The sequence below is a fragment of the Tetrao urogallus genome (assembly GCF_951394365.1).
Source record: "Tetrao urogallus genome assembly, chromosome: 9".
Taxonomy (NCBI): Eukaryota; Metazoa; Chordata; class Aves; order Galliformes; family Phasianidae; genus Tetrao; species Tetrao urogallus.
The window spans coordinates 7,531,024-7,557,436 of record NC_136822.1 but is presented as its reverse complement, the minus strand read 5'-3'; the positions used below and the strand labels follow the sequence as shown (position 1 = coordinate 7,557,436).

General features: G+C 37.8%; 1 protein-coding gene across 1 annotated transcript; it reads right to left on the bottom strand.

Moving 5' to 3' along the window:
- Positions 1-1,067: 1,067 nt before the first annotated feature.
- On the bottom strand, positions 1,068-26,000 carry ACSL3 (acyl-CoA synthetase long chain family member 3; the record flags this gene model as incomplete). Its single annotated transcript, XM_079539601.1, is given in 15 exon segments — positions 1,068-1,231; positions 3,089-3,246; positions 5,784-5,898; positions 7,197-7,388; positions 8,336-8,410; positions 9,398-9,570; positions 9,706-9,845; positions 10,653-10,724; positions 10,955-11,078; positions 11,619-11,769; positions 13,412-13,550; positions 15,251-15,360; positions 19,903-20,080; positions 25,608-25,976; positions 25,980-26,000. Coding segments are annotated over 15 exon segments (2,181 nt in total).
- Between the last annotated feature and the right edge of the window lie 413 nt (positions 26,001-26,413).

The following is a 26,413-nucleotide window of genomic DNA, read 5'->3' as shown; positions in this document are numbered from 1 at the left end:
GAAGAACACAACATTAAAAGGGAGATTCGTAATGGCACAAAGGGCAGCTAGGCACTGTGTGAACTGAGAACATAACTGCTATTAGGACTTCAGCCTCCCCTCTCTCCAGTAAGATCTGGGATGCAGCTAGCACAGAACAGGGCTGTTATCGTACTTGTACAAACCAAACAGCAAACCCACACTGTTGTCCAAAACTAACAAGAAAACAGAACAGGATTTGTTGCAGTCTCTCTGCTAGACACTGTTAAACGTACAAAGCATTAATTTAAATTAATTCTGACAGTTCTTATTAGCTCCATGCAGTTCAACTACTGTACGGAATGATCACGAGCTACTTCAAGAAGGGGCTTCTGTATTTGAGAGATTATTCCTCCATTTCATTTCTGCTGTGTTAATAAGTGTTATTTAATACAAAAGATGCTCACTAACCCCTTTATGCAGAGCTGTGCCATGACCATCTTTTCACTTTCAGACAAAAATAAAAGTAACCATTAGGCACATATTAAGGATGTTTTAAACAAGCTGTAACGTCAAATGTTTTTCCCTCAGATTCACACAGAAAAATACCACAGCAGCAAATCATCTGGTCCTCTGTTCAACAGTGACGTCATTATAAGCATTTTTAATTTACAGAATGTCACAACATCAGTACCTTATCTTGAAATAGTTAGGTAAAAAAAAGGCCCCCAGTATCACCATTTCTTACATAGCCAAGTTCTCCCTATATACATCCAAATGTTAAAGATACAAATAAAACATTATACAGGATTTATAAATGTTTAAAAACTTGAGGCTTCAGAATCATGGTTTCCCAAAAAACAGTCAGGAAAATCCAAGAACTGACAAGGTAGCAGAGAAAACTGGATAAAAAAGGAGACAGACACAAGTTTGCTGCCGTAAGATTTTACTAAACTCGCTGGTCATCAGGGCGACGTTATCAGAAATAACAGTTTAGGCTTCAAATGAGGAATGGTGGTTTGGTGTTTGATCTCAAGTGCTGAGACAGGCAATTCAAGTATTTCCTATTTGATCCAAGCTCACTGTAGCAACGTGGTGCAGAGAAGTACTTATTTGACATGTGTCCCGTACATCCGGTCGATGTCCCCCTGGTAGTGTGCCGTCAGCTCCTTGCGTTTCAGTTTGAACGCATCTGTCACTAACCCAGTCTCGGGGGTCCAAGGATCAGGGCTCAAACGGATTTTTACTGGTATTTCAAATTTCTCCAGATTAGCTACAGAAGAAGATAATAATAATAGTAAAAGTCGCACAACCGTTTTTAAATACCAAACACGACGTAAGCATTTGGACACAACTTTATACAATCAATAAGAAAAAGTGAGGATCCGTATTCTCACACAGAGAAGCATATGATATTACTGAAGAAGTGCTCCACAAATTCCCTATGATCAGGCTCAAAAAACCCCAGAGAGATCATACACAGAGCTGTAGTATCTACCAGTGCTCATTTTCCAGTTCCCACAGAAATAGTGGAATAAGCCTCAGATGTTTGGCTGCCTGTGCTGTTCCCTAGCTTCAGAAAAGCCTCAGTGCTTACTTTAAACCTTATGATACCAAAGGGAAAAACAAAACCATAAAAAATAACACAAAAGTGTATGTAAGAAGTGCCTCAGGATTAAATCAAATATTCTGTTTCATCCATTTTAACGAAATAGTTGCAACAATAGAATCTTCTTTGAATAGTTAGTGCTACTCAAAAAAAAAAAAAAAGCAAAAAAAAAGCAATGCTGTACATCCCAGCAGCTGCTTAGAAGAACTTCCCTGTATGCTCTGTGCCTTGAAGAAAGATCTACTAGAGATGTGAACAAGAAAATAAAAGTCTATTGCTCTACTGAGTCTGTATTCCTCATAAGATTATGTTCCAGCAGCACAAATGTGCAAATACACTACTTGCACAGCTTAAGGTATTCACAATATGAGTATGAAGGAGAGGTGAAGGTTAACAGGACAGACTGCTGGAAGTACAGAATTATCCAGGGGAGAAAAGATGAAGGCAAGATGCAAAGAGCTACAGAAAGACATCACAGTACTGAACGACTGCAAAACACATCAGTGGAAAACACTGAAGAAAGATGTAGAAGAGGACGCATAAGAAAAATTTAACCTCCACAGTGACTATTTAAGAAACATTCTGTGGCAATAACACAGTTATACGACAAAAGTTTGGCCCTTAGTAATGGTCAAAAGAAAAAAGAAAAAAAAAAAAAAAAAAAAAGCAGAAATTGTTATGTAAGGAGAAACAGAATATCACTGTGCCACTGAATAATTCCACAACCAGAACAGCTAAGTAGATTACAAGCAATTAGCATGATAAAGACACAGCTGAGAGGGAAGCATAATAGGCACTGAAAAAATCCCACTGCATTGAGACCATTCACTGCCTCTTCCAACACAAGAGCTCAGCAGAACCAAATGACCCTAGCAGATGGCAGGGATAAAATACACAGGAGGCATTTCTTCACCTTTAACATCGCTGAACTGAGCAGCCCTGCCACAAGACAGTCTGGATACTGATATTTATATAACTTTAAAATATGACTGAGGCGTTAATCAAAAAAAGGTACTGCTTTACATTTAGGAAATCCCTGAAGTGTAAGACAGGAGAGCCCACATCACTGTGGGCTTTTTTCAGTCACCTACATGTAGGCAGGTAGCACATGTCTAGTACTCAACACAGATGTATTATGGGTCTGTAGAAGACCCACTTTCTTCTGGACTAGCAGCAGAAGGCCAAGATGATACTACAGAAAATCCTAAACAGCATTAGACACAAAGACATAGGGAACCAAACTGTGCTTGTTGCATCTGCTCTGTCAGTCTATTCTTTAATTGGGTACTGGCCACATTAAAAATAAAAAAAGTTACAAGACGACATGAACCAGAACTGATCTGGTTCTCTGACCCACTCATGCTTCGCTGTTTACTTTTGTATGGAAATTTCACTCTATGTATGTTCTATGAATACACAATGAAATCCACATGCACAAGGAAATATTTTTATGGCGTGTGCTTATCCTTTTCACAGACACTTACTGTCCACAAATCTACTAACAATTATCCAGCTACTCACCTGCCATGGCAGCCTCAGCTAGCACCTTCAGTACCTCTTTTTCCATCTCTGGACTGTTACAGATTTCTTCCCAGGTTCCTTTAAATCCTTTCTTTCGAGCTAGTTCTGCAAGCTCCTTTTGATTTGGCACAACAAATCCAATGACGTAAGAATGGAAACTGAGAAGTATAATGTATTTCAGTATGAATTTTGTGAAGTTAATGACTCATCAAAAATAACATTACAGCTTGAGGATATTGCAGTTCGTACAAGGATATGGCTCTTAACAACTGACTTCTGTTCACCTGATTATCTTTCTGAAGTAGTACGCAAATCACCTCTGCCTACTTAGAAGTAAGTAGAAAGAGAAGCTACTTACCTTACAGCAACTGGATTGCTTCAAGGTGTGCTGTCCATATGCATATTCCACTGTGCCTCATGCTCAAAGCTTTGGGGAAGCAGTACCCATACGATGTCAATGCGCCCTGCCTCTCCTCATGCTTTGCATCTTGGTATGAAGACAGGTGTGCAGCTTCCCTACCTCAGTTTCCTCTCAACTGCAGAAATCCAGTTACTGTAGAGGAGCAGAGGACTGCAGTGAAGAGGGGTTGGAGAGCAGATTGTGGAATAAGCATATGCACAACACATCTCAAAGAACGCCTGCTTCTGCAGGGGAAGTAACTTCTCTTTCTCTTTCAAGTGGTTCTCCACACGCTCTCTACTGTTGGCAATCTTTGTCTACTTCTGATAAGTCTAGAACATTCAAAGCCGTTATCTCAAAGTCTTTGGAAAATAATGAAACAACTCTCCCTGAAACAAGTAATTGAGATTTTTCAGATGATGAAAAGCTTAAGGAAAACGTGAACAGAACCTTACGTATAGAATTGCTATGCAACTCATTTCTCTCCTTTCCACAAAAGCCATTTATCACAAACTGCAACTGTTTTTGGTTGGTTGTTTTGTTCTGTTTTTACTTCTCAACTTTCTTGTCCCTTTTCCCCTCTTAAACTTCTTCAGGAGTCTAAGCAATATCCCTTCCTCATTGGTTACGCCTCACAGAGCTCCAATCAGCTGCACTTCCCAGTTTTCTTCTGGACTCTTTTTAGGTGGTCCACCTTTTCTGAAGTGTTGTGTCCAGAACCGAAATTGTTTAACGCTTAGTAAAGCAAAAAGATCACTGTGCATCTGGTTGGTTACACATTTCATTATGCCACGTATTTACCTGGGTGCAACAGCACGACATTTGGTGATCAATATCAATTCCTACTGAACTACTACCAGCTGGTGTTTCTTTATATGCATACAAAAAAGATAACAACAGTACTCTGACTATAGTGATCTTACAATATAATAAAAATTAGGTCAGCGAAGAAGAAATTATCAACAAAATGAATAAGTATGTTTTGCTAGGTTGAGCAGCAAAACAGATGGCTCTTCTACTTACGAAATGCTTCAGACTGACTAGACAAATCTGTTTTAGATATTCTTATTCTTGGCCATTTCAAAAATTAGTTACGATTACTTCACATGCATTCACAGATGTTTTGCCAAGTATTACATAGTAGATGTGTCAATTGCAGGAGAATCACTGAAATTTAACGGCCTTTTAGAAGTATTCTAGTACACTGCAGACGTCACGTTTACCGTGGAAAAATCAGCAACAAAATTGACAGTGCACTTCTAATAATGAACTCCAATCCCAGCATTGCAGAAATGACCGTCTGTAGAAGACTATGTCCATCAATTACAGAGAACACTCAGAACACGCATGTAACTTCATGCAGCCAAATCTCAGATGTGCCCATTGGGTGAAACCCACAATGAAAGCTAAATATTGTGAAAGTTTCTCAGCAGTGTTGTCTCCAATGCCTATTTTTCCAAAACTGTCAAAACTGATGTCACACGATCACTGTTAGTTACAAAATAACACAGAACCAGGTGAACAAACCAGAAGCTTATTTTTTTATCCACTACTACTGAGCAATTCCCTGCTGTCTGCTCCAGTTGCCTTCAAAGTTAAGTGGAATTATAGGGGCCCATACTGAACAGAGCATTTTGGATTGCTGAGAAGCTCCAAAATGACAACAGGAAAAAAAGACCATCTGAAGTATGTTTAAACATGTAAGTCTATACTATGTATAGATAGGAAATTCTAGAAATAGAAAATTAAGATATGTTTGAGCCCTTATATGCCTAATTTAGTAGTACAGTTAGAAAGTAAATTGAAAGCACATTTATCACTATTTGTTAGTTGTGAGTCTGCACAGTATTTACAGTGCTTTCAAGCTTCAGGGTTTCTGTTGGTGATCTGCATGGGTGCAAGTCAGCTTGTGGGTCATTGGTTTTACTTTTACTCCCCCCCTTCCTCTGAAGAACAGATCACAGCTAAAAAGAGCAAAGAGCAAGATGTGCTAGGGCTTGTGTAAGGACTAACTCCAAAGTGCTTGATTAATCATGAAAGCAGTCAGTTGCTTTTCAGACTGGGAAAGAGGGAAATTAAAGACTTATTTCTGGCATTTTTCAACAAATGGTGGGAAAAGGAAAATAAAAGAGATATCATTCAGATGTTTTAGTTTTCACAAAGAACACTATTCCATTGTGTTTTAAATAGGAGTTGAAAATATCCACACTTTGAGGGGCAAAACATTTTGCTTAGAGCTTCAGGAAGAGCTCTAAAAAAGAATACAGCAATATCAAAACACCAGCTGCCTCTCACCTGCTTGCGTATGCACAAATGTTATCTACCAGCGGAAGATTCTTCAGAGCTGCTTCTACTTTGCCAAGAGAAACATATTCTCCTGCTTGGAGTTTTACAAGGTCTTTTTTACGATCTATTGACGAAGAAAGAAATCTAATGTTAGTTATGCAACACTGAATTTTGACATTGATTTTATACTTCTCTGAAATGTATGTATACACGCCAGAAAGCAAGCTGACTCATGTTTGGAGTAAGTTCTGGAAGCATTTCATATCAGATTTACTTCAATTTCATTAACCTATCCCTCACTACAACATGAACCACATTTCATCTGCACAGATTTTCTGCCTATAAATCAGCACCTCCTATATCACAGTACTGGCACATGAATAATGGAAGACAATTAGAATTACAGAAAAACCAGTGTCTGACTAGAAACACGCTGTGCTCTCTCAACCAGATGTCTAAGGCAGGAGGGAAGCAGCATTTGGTGACATTTGGCTGTTTATTCTTAGACTAAATCCATATTGAAAAAGTGACTACCTGTTATGTGAAACACAACAACAAGTGAAACTGAAACTTAAGCCAAAATTACTTGAGCTTATTGTATGCAGCCCCAAGAAGGCCAAAAGGTGGAGGGCCAGACCCACCTGGCTATGATGGCAGCCAAGATTACCTCTTACTTGTTGTATCTATACGCTTTTTGGTACAGTCAGGCAAAGCTCTGTAGCTTTTACCTGTTTGACCAACGAAGGGCAGCTGCAACGGGACCGAAGCTTTTGTTCATGTAATAAAACACATAAGCTTAGTTTTCAGGACTAAAGAGCAGCTTGAATCACTCTCTAACTTCAAGAGAGACAACTGGTAGTTTATAGAGCATTTTGACACCCATAGACATTAAAAAATTAGGAGCCTATCACAGGTTTACGTGTATCACCTTTGTCTTAGTATATTCTTCCACTAGTTCCTTTAGAATAAAGGAAAATACTTATTCTAAAGAATGGAAAGACTAAAAAAAAAAAAAACCACACACACACAACTTATTTAACTCCTGAAAACATGTCACCAGAGAAATCTTTTCACTTAATCAGACTCCACACTTAAAGAAAAAAAAAAAAAATTATAAGATCTAAGACAGTTTATTTGAGTCAAGTTAGCTTATATTTAGCTACTTACTACTCAGTCAAGTTAACAAAGTAGAATCAATGTTAAGATTTTAATAAGAAATAATTATCGTAAAAATTATCTTTAAAACACACAATTGAGTTTGTTACAGTATCAGAGTTTGCTTGGGATGTATCATAAGACCTTAAACTGTATGCCAGAAGATACACATTTTTTGCTATCTACAGCAACGAGCAGCCCTGAAAAACAGATGTGCATATACATATACATATGCATATATATGTTTACCTGAATTTAAGAACTCACCAATAATTTTTAGACATCCATCTTGATGAAACTCTCCAATATCTCCAGTATGGAGCCACCTCTGCCCATTCTCATCAATAGTGAAATCCTTTCTGGTTCGTCCTTCATTTTTATAGTAGCCTACAGTCACATTTTGCCCTCCAATAAGAATCTCACCTCTAGGATATGGCTTATCAGTGTTGTAATATCCACCTGAGAATTGTTCCAGTTACCAAGAATTAAAAATACATTCCAAAGCAAGAATCCCTACTACTTTGTATTCAAATACCAACAAATTTAGTAAGCCCTTAGCCAAAGTTACCACTTGAAAACTCAGTGTAAGTAGTTCAGTAAGAAACACCTTGCTCCAATTCCTTCCCGCATATAAACAGCTATTTAACAGGCATGCTTACAAACAGTGAAACTCAAACACATGTGGAGGAAAAATGCCATGTCTGCGCAATTTTTGTTTTTATTTTTGGCCAGGACTGACACACACCATCAGTGCCTACAGGCTCACGTCAAAAAAAGAAAATTTTCACTTTATATTTTAGAAACAAAACCCACCAGAATCTGAGGTTTCACATTTTCCCTAAATTCCCTTAAGTACTATGCAGGGATACTCTACAATACATAAGAGCCTACCTCAGAGGAAATAGTCTAAACACATTCAAATTTCATTAAATGTATTTTATACAGCTTCCACTAAACTTCCTTTCTATACATCACTGTTTTGCCTTTTATTAATAATATTAGGAAGACTATTCTAAAACTTATTAATGGCAAAGAAGATATCATGCATGTGCTTTAGTTAAAGCCTACTGAATCCAACTACTCCAAGAGACAACACAAGACTCGCACCCTCTCCTGTACGGGTGGCTTCTCCAAATTGCATTACAGCGACCGGAATAAAAGCCAAAATGTAACCTAGTCAAAACACTATTCATGTGTTGACAGCTTCTGTCTATATACTTTTTTAAATATAAAAAATGGTTTCAAACATAGAAACTGCTCTCCCTGAAGATTTTGTCTATATAGGTAAAGGTAGGATTAAGAAGAAAAATAATCTTCTAGTAAATACTACCAAGCAAAGTCCAATAGAAACTAGCTTAAAGTTCTTGCAAATACACAAATATTTAATCACATAAAAAATTTCTCACCTTCTTCCCAGTTCATTAACTTGATTTCACAGCAAACCAAAGGTGCTCCCACTCTCCCTGTAGTGTAGTCCCAAACTACAATGTTAAAAAAAAAAAAGGAATTTCCAGATTAAAAAAAAAGAGTAGAAAAAAATTTATGTTGTCATGTACTTTGTTTACTTTAGTCATTTATTTTATTCCTGAAGTTTAATGTATACAATAGAACAAAACAAACAAGGTAATAAGCATAAAACTTTTATCCTGCAAGAGAACAGATGTCTTTATTTAGAAGTAGCTCCAGCCACAACAATAAAGCTCTGATGATAAGCTGCCCACATGCATCACACTGCAGAAAGCATTTTAATAGTACTTGCATGACTTTGAAATGACATTTCATAAAAATGTGAAGATTCTACTTTTTGATCCACTTTCCTGCTTTCAGTCCCCAACACTTCTGCACCTGAGCACCTTCACAGACAGAATTACTGGAAAGGGCAACACTCATATTACAATTCCACCATTACTTTCCCTAAACTTCTGAAGAAACTATTACCAAAAACCACATACCACAATCTGTGGTCATCAAGGAACATAATACACGTTCTACAATCGAGCATAATCTAGCAGTGAGCCTCAGATACATCTTACCACTGCCAAAAACAAAACAAAACAAAAAAAACAAACCAGGAGCTCTGAGTGGTTTTGCCACCACAGAATGAATGAAATTTTAGGACTAAGGGGCAAATGGAATCATGAAGTTAAAATTCAGCACAGGTTTTTGCATTCCATTTTCTTATTACTGTTATCTTCCTAATGTTTCTATACACTCACCAAAATATTCACTTCAGCCAATAAATACAATGCTGCCATTCACACTATCACAAGTGAGAACGCTGATTCTTTATGTAGGCCATCACAACGCGTCAAAATTAAAATGCTTCATTAATTTTTTGATGCAGAGAAATTCCCAGGATTCCCCAATTCTATTTTAAGGCATAAACCAAATGAAGGCGCTGTCAAAGATTATCAGTGCAGAGCACGCAGCATGGATCACAGCACCCCACAGAACCCACCAACACCAACCTTCTGTGATTGTTCCAGCTCCAGCTGATTCAGTGAGCCCGTACCCCTGCCCTACAGGGCAACAGAAACAAATGTTCATAAATCGCTGAGTCGCTGCAGAGAGTGGAGCTCCTCCACAAAGCAGGATGCGAATTTTTCCACCTAGGAGCATTCGTACTTTCCGGAAAATAAGGCTAAAATACAAAGATAAGAATATTCATTGCATAAAAACAAAACAACGGAGTATCTAATTTTGTATTTGAGATTATTTCACATGGCAAGACTTGAGACACACTTTCTGATGCCATTAAAAATAAATTTACAATTACCTATCGCAGAGCGGGGTCGTGTAGCCTTTGGAAATCTGTTCCATTTTGTAATTGTAGGCCAATATAAATAGATTTCGCTGGAAACTCGTCATTTCATTTACCTTATTCATGACATTTTTGTAGATTCGATCCATAATTTCCTAGTTAAAGAAAGACCAACTCAAAGTAAAAGAAATCACGCAACCAATACAAGAAAATGATCTAGACACTACAGTACAGTTCAGACAACCAACCGCTCCCAGCTGCTTCCTCTTCCATTAGTAAAACATAACAAAACACTAAAATTAAATGAGGAGAGCAAAAATCTGAACAGGATCACTGTTCAATCCCAGTCTGTCTGCTGTCAACTACCCACCTCCTATGAAGTATTACACAAGATAGAGTCCATTTCTCTCTTCACTACCATCTTGCACTGACATCACAAACTAATGTGAAACCTAGCACACTGCTAAACAATCAAATACTGTCCTGAACAGGTTACAGTACAGGAAATACAGCCTCTCTTCCCAGAAAAGATTTAGTGACACAAAGTAAGTCTGTGTCTATGGCTATTTTCATCACACGGTGGCTGTTTCCAAATCACGTATGTATCATTATGTGTGGTTCTCTGTCTTTATATCTCATATACATATGATTTATAAACAGCCTTTGTGAAGAAAGTATACAGGCATGTAAATACATAGTATGTGCATACATACATACGAGCATATTATGATGAACAGATAACTAAAATGGCAGTGTAATCCCCACACCTATTTAAACTTTTTCAAAGTTTATGATACTTACATTGAGAATAAACATCATCATATAAAAATAAATATCAATAACATTATTTTATGCTACCTTCACATCCAAGATTCTACTTTTTATTTTACATTTACTTTAATGATAAAATTTAAATTATGAATTACATTTTTAACACATTGTTATACCCTTCAGCAACTTACCGGCACAGCTGCCATTAGAGTTGGTTTAAGTGTAGTAACATCACCTTTGCTTCCTTTCTTGATTTTAGAGGACTAAAATGAAGAACAAGTTCATCAGCAGGCACGTTTCAAGACTTTTAAGAAACAAAATGACATAGCACATCTTCCAAATGATCGTTTTAATTTTCTTGTCAACAATTAAACTACCTCAGTATATCAGTCATAACTGCCAATATCCTGTTTCTTGGGATCTATAAGCAAGAACGGACACAAGTAATTTTTTTTTTCTTCCCTCTCCATATAGGCTTACATCAAGACCATACCTGGTCAGCCAGTGTCTGAGGTGAAGAGTAACCAATGCGGCATCCATGAGACAGGCACACAAGTTCAGCACTCAGCTCCAGAACATGGGCAAGAGGCAAGTAGCCAATATAAATGTCTTTTTCCCTAAAAAGAAATTTTAAGAGAGAGGTTTATACCATACCATTAAAGTCACTAAGCCAAATTTACTCAGAGCTTTCAGAAGAACTGTAAGAGGAAGAATGCCTATGAGCTTATGACCGTACTTCAAGTTGATAGGCTTTGTCTCAAAAATTGCCTAAGTAGTATTGTAGGTTTACAGCATGCATGAAGTGTGATGTTTACACATCCCAAGACCGTTAGCTGTGCTAAAGCGGCACAAGCAACTCTGCAGATGATATTAAAATCTGCACCAAGCAGAAACAAACCACAGAATGCAGCACTTGCTAAAGAAGTACTGCTGAAGGCAGATTTCAACCATACTGCAAGGCAGCTTCACAGGCTTTGCGTCCCAGTCTTTCCAGTGTACAGATGATGAGAAAGATAGCACATGGAACACTCATGGCATTTAACTGGAAGATGCTCAGACATCAGTGCATAATCTGATGGGTCAAAGACACTTCATATTTTACACAATAATTATATGCAGCTACCCACGTGCATCTTTGAGTAAGAGTTGGCACATACCCCAGATTTGGAATCCTTTCAGCCATTCCAGTTATACCAGCAATTATGTTGCAGTGGGAGATCATAACTCCTTTGGGAATTCCTGTGGATCCACTTGTATACATGATCACTGCAATATCAGAAGGTACAGGCCTGGCCTGCTGTTTGTTTCCTGCAATTTTCATTTTTAAAAAAAAAAAAAAAAAAAAAAAAAAGAAAGAACATACAATGCATGGAAGGCCTACCAGATTTGAAGATCTTACAAGCTAACATACTATAGCAATTGTTCTAATATAATACTTGTGACTATTGCTACCACATTTTGCTTTCATTTGAAAAGACTGTGGTCATGCTTAAAGGCCTTCACAAAGAGAAGGAACTTTTTTGTATGAGCTGAGTAATACTTCCAGTGATTGCTCCAGCCTACTGAAATAACATTTTATCTTCCGTTTCCTGTATTCCTGTTGAGGACAGAGAAATGGGCAGATCTTCATTTCTCCAAAATGCCTTTCAGCTTCGTATGCTTATAAAAAAGTATGCTGCACTGGTTCCAAGCTTGTACAAGGTAAATCCCCATGTACGAATCTACTTTGCAGTGCACTTCCCAGAAGAGGAACAACACACTGCTTCATCAGTAGCAGTCAGGGCATGGTTCTGCTGGGCCAACATGAGCTCCAATTTCCATAAACATTTAAATTCAACTTTAATAGGATTATTGTTTTCAAATACTTGCACTGAAAACAAGAAAATATGAAAACAACTGTGTACTCAAAGGAAACGCTGCATAATGCGCAATACACGCAGCACAACATGTACACTCTATGAGAACACTGAAAGCTTATTTAAAAGTTCACACTCACTGAACCCTGTCCATCCTGCACAGTGACCAACACAGAGGAAACAAGATAAAAATAAGCTCCTTCACTTAATATGTGAGTAGAACCGTCTTGAGCATAAATAATTACTTGTAGTATTCCATAGTTTATGAGCGGCTAACTCAACAAAGGTAATGTTCTTTTACTATAGTTTACAGCACACAATGTCTGAAAGACTGGAGAAAGAAGGATTAGACACCTTTTTACAAGAATTGAGGGGCCATCATGTCAGCAACAAACCTGACATTCCCCTAAACCTCAGCAGCAGATGGGCTGATCACTCATAATGCTCCTAAAAAACAACTAATCCCAACACTCACGTGCTTTCAGTGGTTAAAATACTCTGAAAACACAGAAAACAAGAAGTATTGAATACAATGAAATATTGAGATACTTTAAGACACGACTACTCTTCAGAGCTGAATAAAAATTTTGCCATGACAAGTCAATTAAAACACCTAAAGTTCCATCTTCTAATTTTCAAAATGTTGCGAAGGTCAGAAATAGATCTCAAGAAAGCTAGATCATAGATTGATACTTTCAGAAATATAATAGAAGTGACCAAGTTCTATCAGATTTAGGTAACCATTTTACATTTTCTTATTTGTTAGATTCACAAAATTTCATGGTAGCGATTTACTGATGCTTTCTGCTATAAAACGCAGAATAATTTTCTCTGTGTGGCTTAAATAACCTGTTCCCAAATACAACTGACCATACGAATGTGTTTTAAGTTTCTGCCCTTGCCTAAATGCTTATCCTAAATATTTTTCTTCAGCATGTGTGGTGCTTGCTTGGGGAAAAGACCATTTTTATTAAATGCATTTTATTAACTGCACAGTTTTCTGAGACCTGCAATTTTTCCAAGTTTACTTAACAGTAAACCAAGTAGGATCAAATTAGGACAGATGAACCAAACAGAAAGAAAAGGTAACCTACCACTGTCTGCCTTGGCTCCCATAGCTTGCACAGAAGCCATAGTGTGAACAATGACACCCTTGGGAAATTCTGACCACGTTGTTGGTTTGCCATCCACTGTAATAATATGTCGCAGCCGTGGAATTTGAGAAACAATTGCCTGTAGAAATTCACACGTCAATCGTGAGGTTTGAGCAAACAAGAGAAAAAGTTATCTACTGCATACATTAAAAAAAAAGAAAAAAAGAGGCATAAAATATTTGAGGATTTAAAATACAGAGCATAAACTTGTCTAGCTTACATGGCAGCAAAGGTTGAAGCTTTCCACATTCAGATTTGTAGGACTAATTGAACTTTCCATTTGTACGTCCAAACATTTCTCCAACAATTTATTAATCAGGGTCTTATTTCAAGAGAAGCACACACTTAAGACTATGAAGATTAGCAGAGATTGACTATCCACTCTCACAGAACACCAGAAGAAAAGGTCCTGGGCATCACAGAGCTCACAATAATACTTAGGTCACCACTTGATTACTGTGCTATCTGAAATAACCGACACCAAGCCAAAAACACAGAAAATGCTTAAGTACTGGTTAAGTATTTCAAGCTAACTATGAGTTCTAAAATAGCTACCAAAGTTCTAAAGAAAGACGACAGAACTCTTTAGCAGAAGAAATCTGTTTTCTTACAATGATTATTTATGCCAGCTTGCACTATATACAGTATCATTCCAGTAATTTAAGAGAAAGAAATACAAAGTTTGGAAAATTCTCATTCAAAATGCAGCAATAATGCACAATTTTTTAATTAAACAACTGCCCTACATGGAAGATCCACTTCCTCACATACACTGTAGCTTAACTCATACAAAAACATAGTTCCACCTGTTCCACCTGAGTCGGTAAGGTCTCAAAAAACAGCAGGTATCCTGAACTCAGGGCTTTGCCAAACAAACAAACCATCACAAAGTTACCATGTGGCATTTGTTTCATAAACCTGTTGGCCTGGCAGTAACAACACAGGGATAAGTTACCTAAGCTGTGTGTCCTGCCGGCCTGTAGATTCCACAGCAGTTGGCCAACTGACATGCCACAGTAAGTAGCTGACACTGACTCAGTCGTACCCTCAAAAATCAAAGCTTACAGAGAAAGGAGCAATCAAATCTTAGAAGTCCTCCTTAAGAAAACAGCTAAGAAACCAATGCAGCACACTGGAGTTTGAAACAAGGCATCTAGAACCCCTGCTGGTTGAAGCATGACATTAAGACTCTGAACTATTCTTAATGGATTGCAAGGATTTACTGGTTCAAATGAAATCATAAAGTTAAATACAAAATACATTTTGAGGGATTTTTTTTTTTTAATTAAAAAAAGCTATACTAATGTTTCATAGGCTTTCTTTGCACTACAAAACAGCTCTGACTCTTCAAGCACCAATCTGGAGATGTAAGTCATCAATTCTCTGTTGGGAAAACATCCATGAATAAAGCAGGAGTATAATCACATACAGTTATTCATATACAGTTTATACATTTTTCTGTTCCTCCCTCTTCCTTCAACAGTTGAGTTTATAGGCTCTAAATTCACCCAGAAAACACAGTTCTTGTGGAGGTGCTGTTTCAGACAGGACTGCAGCTCTTCAATAGCACAGATGGTTCATCCTGCTCTCAGAAGTCATCCTGGAGCCTGAATCCAAAAGCTATCATTTTTTATGTATATGAAAACAGATACAAAGACCTCACTCTATAAGAAGTCTTTGCGCTACAGAATGGTAATTCATCATTTCATACACCTACCAAACCTTTTAACAATAATGAACAGATATACTGGAAAAAAGATACAAATAACACTTTCTGACCTTCAATTTTGTTTGCATCAGCTCTTTACTAGTAATGATGGTGGTCACCTCTGTTTCATTTAGCCCATGTACTATTGCTGCACCTCCTAGGGTAGCGTACAGAGTAACAACTGGAACAAAAAAAAAAAGAAACTGGTGAATCTTTACACTTTCAAGTACAGTTTACAATAAATGGCTGAGATTAACCTGCTCTTAGTTAGGCAAAGTATTTGTCAGCTATTACAAAGATGGTATAGTTTTGTGCTTTAAAAATACATATTACATGATTTAAATACAGCATAATTTTCAATTAGAGTGGGAATAAAGAATAAGTAATGCATATGTGACTTTACTACTCCTCAAGCTCTAGTTACACATATTAAAACCATATTATCCTATTCTAGATCTACTATTGTATCTTCATGGTTTTTAATCATGCATCTGTACTCAATAAATCCATTGTTTAAACAGTTGTCTTGCACACAAGAAAGAAACTGCAAATATTTACTTGGCTCCTCTTTTCAGAAGTGTTGTCACTAGCCTAGACCAAATGCTAATAAGAAATTATCAGCAGATTAATACCTACATTCAGTATTATGTCTGAGACTATCAAATTCTCCCATCAATTTAATAAATACAAATAAATAATAATCAATTTAATAACCACCACAATCACTAGACACTGAACCGACATCATGACAACACAGAATAACAAGAAAATTAAATACTTTGGAAATTGACTATTGGAAAAAACTGTCTCCTGTACGTGAGGGCAGCTCATCAGTGATGGAGCATTAATCCACAGTTATTTCACACTGACTATTTTAAAAAACCCAATTTCATTTCCTGCCACTTTTATGGGAACTGAACGAGACAAGGAAGGAAGAGATCTGGGAGGAAAGGCAGCTCTAAAAGGAAGAGAGGAATGGCTCTCAAGAAAACAAACAAACAAGGTAATGTCTTTTTCCCCCAAGCATAACACTAAACAGAGGTATAACAATTTAGTAGAGCTCACATTTCAAAAATGTTATAGAATCAGATATCACAATTATTAATTACAGCAACATCAGTGCTCTAAGTTTCATAACATGAAGTATCTGACTTTCTTTTGTACTTCTTTTGTATGGAGTTACTCACTCAGTACAGCACAGTAAGGAAGAACTCAGAACCAGGCATTTCTTACACAGAGAAGTAAATAGTTGACCTCTATTTATTTTTTCCTTGTTCAAACAGCCTATCATAGTTCAGAACTGTTGCAGGGCAAACACACATGCACTGTGTTTTCTTTAATTTGGTGGGAGCAAAGTCCAGAAGAGTGCCTCCACTAGTTCCCACGAGCTCTCCCTCCTTACTTCAGTGACCCCTGTTATATAAACATCTCGCAGAAATTCAGCCTCCCCAGGCCAACAAGCACAACTGAGATGCTGTGCTGCTTGGAAAGAAAAGTATAAATCTCTGAAATAACCATTTACATAATTACTCATCCACAGAACAAATGCATCAAGGGAAAAAAACAGAGGTACACCACTTATAAGTTGGAGTACTTAAGATGGAGTACTGATGTCACAAGGAGAAACAAACCAAGTGGTGACTGAGTCACTTCTCTGCACTGGCACCTAAAACATTTTCAGGCATTCTGAAAGTGGTTCCAGTATTCCCTTCCCATCCCTCCTTTTTTTCCCTTGAAGACAGACCAAAGCAGGATTATCTTTTGTGTTCATCTTTTCACGTACAATAATAAAACTGAGTATTAAATGCAAAGGGGATCTTACAATTTCTGCTACAGAAATTGATCTAATCTGAAAAAGAAAAAAAAAAAACAAAAATAAAGCAGTAACACTAAGTTTGCCAGCTAATCATACAGAATCTTGTCCTAAAGTAATAGGATTTTTTTCACCATTTATTTCAACCTAACTAGACTGCTGAACCCATCACACCTCAGAAAGAAAAAGTAAAGTATACCTTTACAGGCTTCAGCAAAACCAATTCTGACAAAAGCACTTCTGCTCAAGTTTCAGGAAAGTATAACTGAAAAACAAAACCATGACCTTTCCTATTTACTTCTTTATTTGATTATACACACCAGCTGTTGCATCTGCTCACACCACTGAACAACTCTTTGCAGATGAAGAGAGGATACACCAGTAGAAAATCTTTTTTTTTTTTTTTTTTTTACCCCCCTCCCTATTTCTCAACTACCAATCCCACTCTACTCTGGCAAATACAAGACTTACATAGTTTCAAAAAGATGTAAATATGACAATCAAGAACACACAGTATTTGTTATCATCAAGTCACTTGTATGTGCAATACATAGGAATGAATCTCACTAATTCTGAAGTATAAAAGGCTCCTCTCTAATACCAAGTACAAGGCATGTGAACCTGGTCTGTTGGTGTGAATGCTGTGCACCTACCATCAGGTTTAACACATTCCATACTCAAAGAATGCCACGCTACCAGAGCGGCTGCAGTTAGCTGATGTGGTATCTGAAAACTAAGAGGTGTTAATTTAAGTAATTTAGTAATGTCTTGCCACACTATAACTTCAACAAAAACTGAAGTCTATAATGAATCTAGAATGAATCTATAATTCATTCAAATTGAGCAAAATGATTACGTGAACACTGCATGATATTATCATCTGCCAATACAAAAGTCAGCCAAGTTCACGTAAGATGACACACAGCTCAGATGCTAAACATCACATCAGACAGTGTGCTGAAGCACGTCTCAACACAGGAATTTAGAACACTAATATAACCAAATCAAAAACATATGCATAACATTCTACACACAACATCCATGCACTCACTATCTCAGATTCCTTTTTCCCAAATTACAAAATCCTCCTAGTATTTATAAGCGTACTTCACTTCCAATGTGAAGATAACTGATGCAAGCCTTTGTATTTTATTCCCAGGATGACCACTAGGAATCTAGCAGATCCCAAAAGTAATAAAAGGAACTGAGCAGCAGAATGGGATAAAATGCTGAACAGATGTTTTCCTATCAGCCTCTCCTCCTATGCCACGTCTTCCAACCATTCCACCATCTTGACAGCCCTCCTTTGGACTTAATTTTGGTATTTCAACACAGAAGGTAATCACACAGAACCACGTGAGAACTGCTACGGATTCATAACTCTGTGGTTTAATCAAATAAACAAACTGATATTTATAGCACAGAGGGATCATTTTAAACACAATTATGTTAGGTTTGCTTCCAAAATCTGAGAGAAGTCTGTGTGATACACTCCTTTTCTGTAACTAGGTACTAAACCAGAAGTTTCTGCACATCTGGCTTTTATGACCTGGTTCTTATAAAGGAAGAATAAACATGGCATGGGCAAGAAGAGGCCTAGGCCCATGGGGAACTACAGCTTTTAGAGTGCCCTTTGTGAAAATAAGGAATGTGCCCCTGAGGATGCCCCCACCACAGACTTACCATTAGGTGTAGGACACATTAAGTCACGCTGATGAAATGGCCAATAATCCCCAGACCAAACAAGTTCAGTACTCAATAGATTTCTTAACAAGAAACTCAGTGGTCCTATGCAAAACCCTGCACTGAGGCTCAGGCCATGTTGCAGCATGCAGGAGGCTTTGTGCCACTGGTGGAACTCAGACACTGCCGTGGCCTTTCACGTGACTGAAGCAAGGAGAAGGGAGCAGAGTGGCTTTGCACCCCTCTCTGTATGGTGCTGCAAAGTGAAGCTGTGCAAGGACAGCTCCAGCCAGTCTGTCCTATTCTGCCTCTTCCTCCCTGAACAGACTCTGCTTTGCCCACTGTTAGTGGTCTCAGCAATGAAACAGCAGAGGACTAACGGATCGGGAACTAGGGGTTATTAATGCAGATACTATCAATGAGAGACTGACTTTAAACAGTTTGCCAAAACTAAACATGGGAGAAAAGTAAAAGAGAGACACCAGGCTGCTCTTGAGCAAAGTCTCAGATAAGCATTCCAGTTAAATTAGAATGCACTAAATGACAAAACAGGCTATGAGAAAGTTGTGAGCAAACAAAAAGCAAATTGAGAAAATATACTAAATATTAATATTAAGCTCATTATTAATATTTTAAGCTCATTATTAATATTAAGCTCAGCTTAATGCTTGAACTGAGGAGTACCTTATACCTGGGAAGAGGAGTTACTAAGAAGCTTTTTAATTAGAAGAGCTCTCCAAAATAAGTTCAAGACTCACCCATTCATTTTCGCTTCTAGAGATAACAATACAATAAACTAACTAAAATCACAACTGAAGAACTGCCAAATATCCAGGAAAACTTGCACAGCTTAAACTTTGACGTCAACTCCTTAAATTGAGTCCATGAATTCATGTGTGATTTTTGTTTGTTTGTTTTCAGAACTTGAGAATATGTACTGATTTGAGATTAGAAGAAAATAAATCTCTCTCAGAAATTCATTGAGCAAGATATATTTACTGACACCATAACCCAGCTGCAAATGCTACAGGTTTCTCAATTCAGCAAAGTAACTACAAAATACAATCTCTTTCTTACACAGCATTATTATTACTTTTTATAGGGGGAAAAAATCCTCAGTGTCCTATATAAACTTCTCTTAGTGTGTACAGTGAAGAGAGAGGTTTATTTTCACTCTAACCTCTTAGACCAAAAGAAATTAAATCTTTAGGAAAGATTCATACTTACGCTGATAGTTGCACATAAAGCAGGCTTGTGCTGCAATCATCCACTCAGCTCTAGTCTCACAGAAGATAGCAATGTTTGTCTTTGGTTGCTGACCCAACACTGCTAAGCCATTTCCAAAATTAACAGCTTTGATGTACACATCTTCATATGAAAGCCAGGTGTACTTGCCAAGGATGACCTAACAAGAATAATAAATCCAATTTAAAAAACAAAAAGCCTTAACATATGTCCTCTGCAACCTTATCCATGTGAATAAGCTGCAGATGTCCGAAGCTGTTTAAATTGTAACACCGGTTTATTAATAATGAAAATATTCTTGCCAAAAATTACAGCAGCTGTGGAAGCTCCAACACAAATACTGCAACATCTCCTTGCACATCACCGCCTGTTTTGGTTTTCACAATAGGAAGACACACAATTCCCACTGTATTTTGCAGTTCAGAAACCCTAAGAAAGGCTGTGATTATCTGACCCAAATGCCTTTGGTTTCACAAAGCTTTTTCCTCAAATAGAGTGTGACAAGCTAATACGAGTCTTTCTGTGCATTTGCTTTCTTAGACATTTGGACTAAGATTCTCCTACACAAATACAATAAATAGGTGTTTGATCGTATGGAAGACTAACAAACTGGAATCCAGAAAGCACTGTATCCGTGGGTTCTGACACAAATTATGAAATTCCATTCCCTTTGTTTGCTCTAAAACAAACGTCAGGGGAAGAGGAACAATCTTACTGCCATGTTTTACTGCCAAACAGCAGAGGGACTGAAGATGGGAAACTATTGGCAAGCCTCAGCACTGAAAAGCCATGTGGAAAAAGTTAAGCAACCACGCTTTCCTTCCGTATGGAAAGTTGGTGCACAGTAAAATTGGATTTGAATTTACAGTTCAGTACCTAGCAGGTTCCTATGTGTCTGCTTGTACCTTGCAGTGCCATTTTCTCACCAAGTAACAGGTTATTTAGAGGATATCCTAGAAATTTTCATACATAGATGCAATACAAAGACATTTAGTACTGCATTTTCAGTCTATTTTCAGTCTACCTTTCTTATCTAGCTACAAGCACCCTGCCAATTTTGAACACCACCATTTTCATTGGTCAAGTATTTTTGACCTTTCCTTTGGCTAGAGAGCATTAATAATAAATGCACACAAACACTACAAAAAAAATCAGATAAGCAAACTTTTCCCCCATTGCCCCATTCTGTTCTTCAGATTTATCAAAGTTTTGAGGTTACAGATTGGAACATCTAACTTGGACATGTAACCACATTTCTAACAAGGCTGTATTTCCAGACTTCCTAGCAAAATAAATTTGAAAAGCTCGCTTGAATTTTAACAGAAAGAAAACAAAATTCCAATACATTTCTTTTATCAACACACTTTTTCAAGCTGCTGAAATTTTCTGCTGACTGAGTTGTACTCACTACAGCCTTAATCCATACTCCTCATTAATGCCTACATCTAGGGAAACAACACTCAGGGCACACACAGAAAGATGCTTGGAAACTTCCAAAGCATTTTCATTAGAAAATATCATTTATCAAAACAAAAAACCAATACTTGCCAACAACAGCACTACCACCGAAAAATGAACAGATCTCACACACATCTGCTCAAGATTCCCCGTCTTGTTTACAGAAACAGCCTCACAGACAAGTAGGCTGCCCCAGAACCAAAACCCTTACTGAAGGAGGATCACCAGCAACTCCCCTGCTGTCCTAGCAGAGAACCACTGCAGGATGCTGCCTGGCCATGCGTGGCTGCTGGCAACCCCACGGGCACAGTGCCTGGGCACCGACTCGCTGCTAACATGCCAATGACTGGGACCTCGCATGCCAGCCACTTTAACACACCAAAGTGCTTCTGGAATGGGAACATTTTAATGTTTCAAAAACAAACAACAAAAAACCACACACGTTTTCCTATCCATTAAAACTTCAATTATTTCAAATTTCAATTTCAGCTTGAGAAAGTTTTTTCCGCCCTAAACACCTTGGAAAGTCTCAACAGAACTCACCAGTACAAAGCAATTTAAAGCAACACCCTTTCTACCACCATTCTCCACTTACAGAACTGTATCAGAATGCAGCTCTTAAATAATAACAGGGAAAAGCAGCAGGTTCTTGTTACCACTTCTGGTAGCTTTGCCAACTAGTAAATCAACAGCCTTTGGTTTTTTTCACCACCTGTGGTGTAACTTGCCAAAGTTGAAAAAAGAAAACAAACAAACCTGATCTTTCTGAATAACACTTGTGATTCTTTCTCCTTCTTTAAGCAACTTTCAGTTTCTTAAATAATTTATCCTCGCTGTTTAAGCCAGTCTGATACAAAGCAGTGAAAAAAGGCCCTATTTGTGCTTTGCTTTCCTGAAACAGGAGACAACCTGCAGAAAGGAAATAACATCCTGGAAGCTGCATTTCTGAGAACACTGGTGAGTCTGAGTCATTAAGACTTTTCTCAACCAGGCTATGTTGGGTTTTACTTTTGCTACTGCCTTCTATGTATTTGAATTCCCATGTTCATTCCCTCCCCACACCCAGAGTCTCTCTGCTATCCTCTCCCTCCATCATTAACATACCTCTTTTGTATACATTCCCTTTTTCTTCCCTGCATGCTTCCTCTGCAGGATGCAGCACAGCTTAGGGTTTCACACACCCTTCCCGATGTTTGAGTACTCATCTTCAAACACATCTCCTTCCTTGGCCCTTTTTGTGTAAAGTTGCTACTATAAAGAGCTGTTAAGGCCGATGGTAAGTGCCGTAATCTTCAGAACATTCACCCACACACCTTACTTTGCAGCTTTCAGAACCTCTCCCTGCTCTCACTACTGACACATGCCAAGAAAGTAACTGTCTGGGAGTTTGCAAGAGAAGGGCCAAGGAGCCAAGATTATTCAGAACCGATTAAACAGACATGTAAAACCAAACACGAAATCAGAAGAGACAGCACCTCTCAATGTTTCCATAGAATAGTGCACAAGTAGAAAGACACTGCCCTCTAGTGCATCAGCTTTTAACCAGATTTAACCTGCAAGTTAATAAAAATACTTCAATCTTACCCTTTAATGCTGGAAAATATTTAATACCACTACTGAATTAATATTGGGAAATTTATCAAATTACCAACGAATAAGTATTTGCTGCCTGGTGAACATTTTTTAACCTGGATTGCAGGGCAGCTCTATTCAATATATATATATTAGCATGAAGGTGTCACAAAATGTTCTGAAAGGCACAGAGGGCACACAGTCATGGAACTGCCCAACCTCACTGACCATTTGCAGTCTGCTGACAAACAGCTCAAAAGCCTCAAAGAATCTCAACTACAATTTGAAGCTGAACATTTTTGGAAACAGCAATAAAAATGAAGAACCACACACTCCCTAAAATACTGATTACCTAGGAGCACCTATGGCATTTTTCATCATCATAAGCTACCCTCGTTCTGCCCATCATAGCCAGAACCTTCCTGCAGCCCCCCGCAGCAGGTTTCTGCACCAGGCACCCTGAGCACTGCAGCACTCCCCTGCTGCAAGGAAAGGCTCCTCTTGTACCTCACTGCTCATCTCTGTTGCCTCATTTCTTTTTTATAAAGTGAGGAAGAGCACGGATTCTGTATTAAACACCTGCCACCATAATGACCCAGTGTCTAAACTCACACTGTTTCCTATCTTTGTTGTTCTGCTGCTTGTTTTGATTGTTTTTACTTAAAGTCTATGAATTTCTGCTTCTTTGGCCACTGCACAGGAATAGATCTTTCAAACAATAATATAAAATACAAAGTTCCAAAAACAGTACAGATTATCTTGGATATCACTGCTCTCTAAATTAAGAGCGCACACAAACTTAAAGATGTAAATCTAGCTTTAAATAATTTTAGCTTAAAGTGGACATACACTTAGTTCTGTTAAGAATCAGAAGCTTTGTTTTAATTTGAGGGGATATGTCTTTACTTGATAAATTACTTAGGCTAATTTAGCCCAATGCAATCTGCAAATCAGAAAGCCATCTTCTAACAGGCAATGCAATTCAGTACACAGATCCATGCTCTACATTCAGAGTTGCCACTGACGTACACATGACCTCAGATAGGCACATAAGCCATTCCCACCACTCCATTCAATTTCTGAAAGGGAAAAAATAATCAACAAGTTTTGCAGCACCCATAAGGTACATGAATTACATGCACTGCACACAAGAACTGAGAAGTGCCATGCACCTATTTAAAAAGCTGTACCAAATAAACCTCAGCCTTAACTTTCAGTAAGAGGACCTGGGCAGTGAAGAGATGCATGGTATGAAAGACCAAAATCAAAGAAGAACCCTGACATTCAAAGACACCTTGTACAATTTTCACATTTACTCACTTGCTAAGACGTGCTATGAGGTAATAAGAAATATTGTCTTCCAAATGGAGAAAAAAATAAAGTAAAGCTACTTGCTAATTCCACAACTTGGAACAGAACAGAGTCAAGGCAAGCATGGCAATCAACCATCATAAGGAACTGTTGTGTCAAGCTTAGACAGAATTACCTAGCTTAGGTAATTTCTAATCTAAAGGCTGAAAAAACAAGTAATTTAAGTAGGTCAACATCAACATTCTTCAACCTTCCAGTATTCAGAGTATGTTGTTTGCATAATAGGAAAGGCTAAAACTCATAAGATCTTAAGCCTTATGCTACCAATTATATTTGAAGAACAGAGCACTGAACACAGGCAGAGAAAATTCTGATCTGTGCCCAGAAGCCTTTACTTTGCAGAACACCAACTCCTTTCTGTTTCTTTACAGGGCATCAAAGCATGAATCAAAAACGATTCTATGGACCCTTTTCTCAAAAAGAAAAAGTGCGTTTCTGAACTCAGGGAAAAATTAATGACTGGGAGGAAGTTCCACTAACAAATCTGTAAAGGCTTCAACACAACTAGATTTTTGCCAACCATTGTGATATTAACTGATTTATTACTATATCAGAATTTAAAATAAGCATTGTTTAAGGACCCCTTTATTACAGACGTAACTTCTTCTGCAGGAAAACCAACCTTAACCAAAAATAGTCCCAAAAGTGCACGCAATTAATAACATCAGACATAGAAGCAAAGGACTCAAACCCTTCTTTGCACATGTGTATTCCGGTTCGCTTCTTTAGGGAAAACTATATTTTTAAATGCCTGTAATCAAACATAAATCAACTACCAGCAAAGCAACACAAACCCTGAACTTTAAAGACTGCAAAAACCTCAGTCTCTTGAAACAGCAGTTTTATACTGAAATTGAACCTCCCTCTCTGCACTACGATTACAGATTAGCAGAAAAAAATCACCTTAAAGAAGACCGAGTGAATAAAAGTTTTGCAATTAAAGTCTGGGCAATCCTTTTTCAAGCAAAAATTCCATTAAAGACCTGAACATGCAGGGTAAAACTGTAAACTCTTAGTTTACGGTTAACCTCACTGAAAATTGACTACTTTTCTTTACTCCTTTTAATTATGGTTTTGAAGAAGACAGAGGGAAATATTTTTTGCTTACCTACAATAAGAACTTTAAGCCACTTATACCAGCCAACTACTTAAAGTAAATAAGTAAATAAAAGGCAGGACCTATCTTTTCCTCCTCCCAACTTGCTCTGCTGGACCAGAAATGTTCCAAGAGGAAGTAAATACATGGAATAAAAAGTTCTCAAAAGGCAGACTACAAAAACCCTTACCTTTTTGAAAACCTTTCCTGATGGCTGGATTTCATCTTCCTCCTTCAGGATTTCCCGCGTTCCTAACAGCTTTTTGTCCTTATATTTAGTTTTAGCATACTTAAAAACTTTGTCGAGTGTATCACAGCCAGGATATAGAACTGAAGCTAAGCAGTGCAGACTGTTAACAGACCTGTATGCACCCCCAGGCCTGTTATTCACAGGTCTAGCCTTAACCTGCTTGGATTTTGCTATAGCCTGCCTTGAGCCTGAAAATATGTACCAAGGAATGTACGTTACAACCGTATACACCAAGATAATAAAGTTTATAAACTGCAGAAGAATGGGGTTGATGTTATGCTTCAACTTCATTTTGGCTCCTTGCGACAGTTACAGGGGAGAGTTTGAGACCATGGAGCAATCAGACAGGGATCCAAAAAGATCTGCAAAAAAAGAAACAAAAAGTTAACAGTAAACTGTATGAGAGAGAATGTTTTCAAACACGCATTACAATACGTATCAGAAGTAGGCCTCTATGCAGAAATCAGGCCAGGAGCCTTAATCCCCCAACACAAACACCACAAGCCACCCATACTGAGGAAACACTCTTCTGTCACATTTAACAGGCTGCAGGCTGTTGGTATTTGCATTTCTTTGGATGTTAAACAGTACGAACACAATCGTTATGGAATTCAAGACTTGAGTTCTTTTTTTTTCTTCATAAATTACACATATAGCCACTAACATTTCAGCACAAACACAACTCATTCACAATTTCAAAAGACTCTCCGATCACATTAGAAACCTGTATGTGTATCTGAACAGCA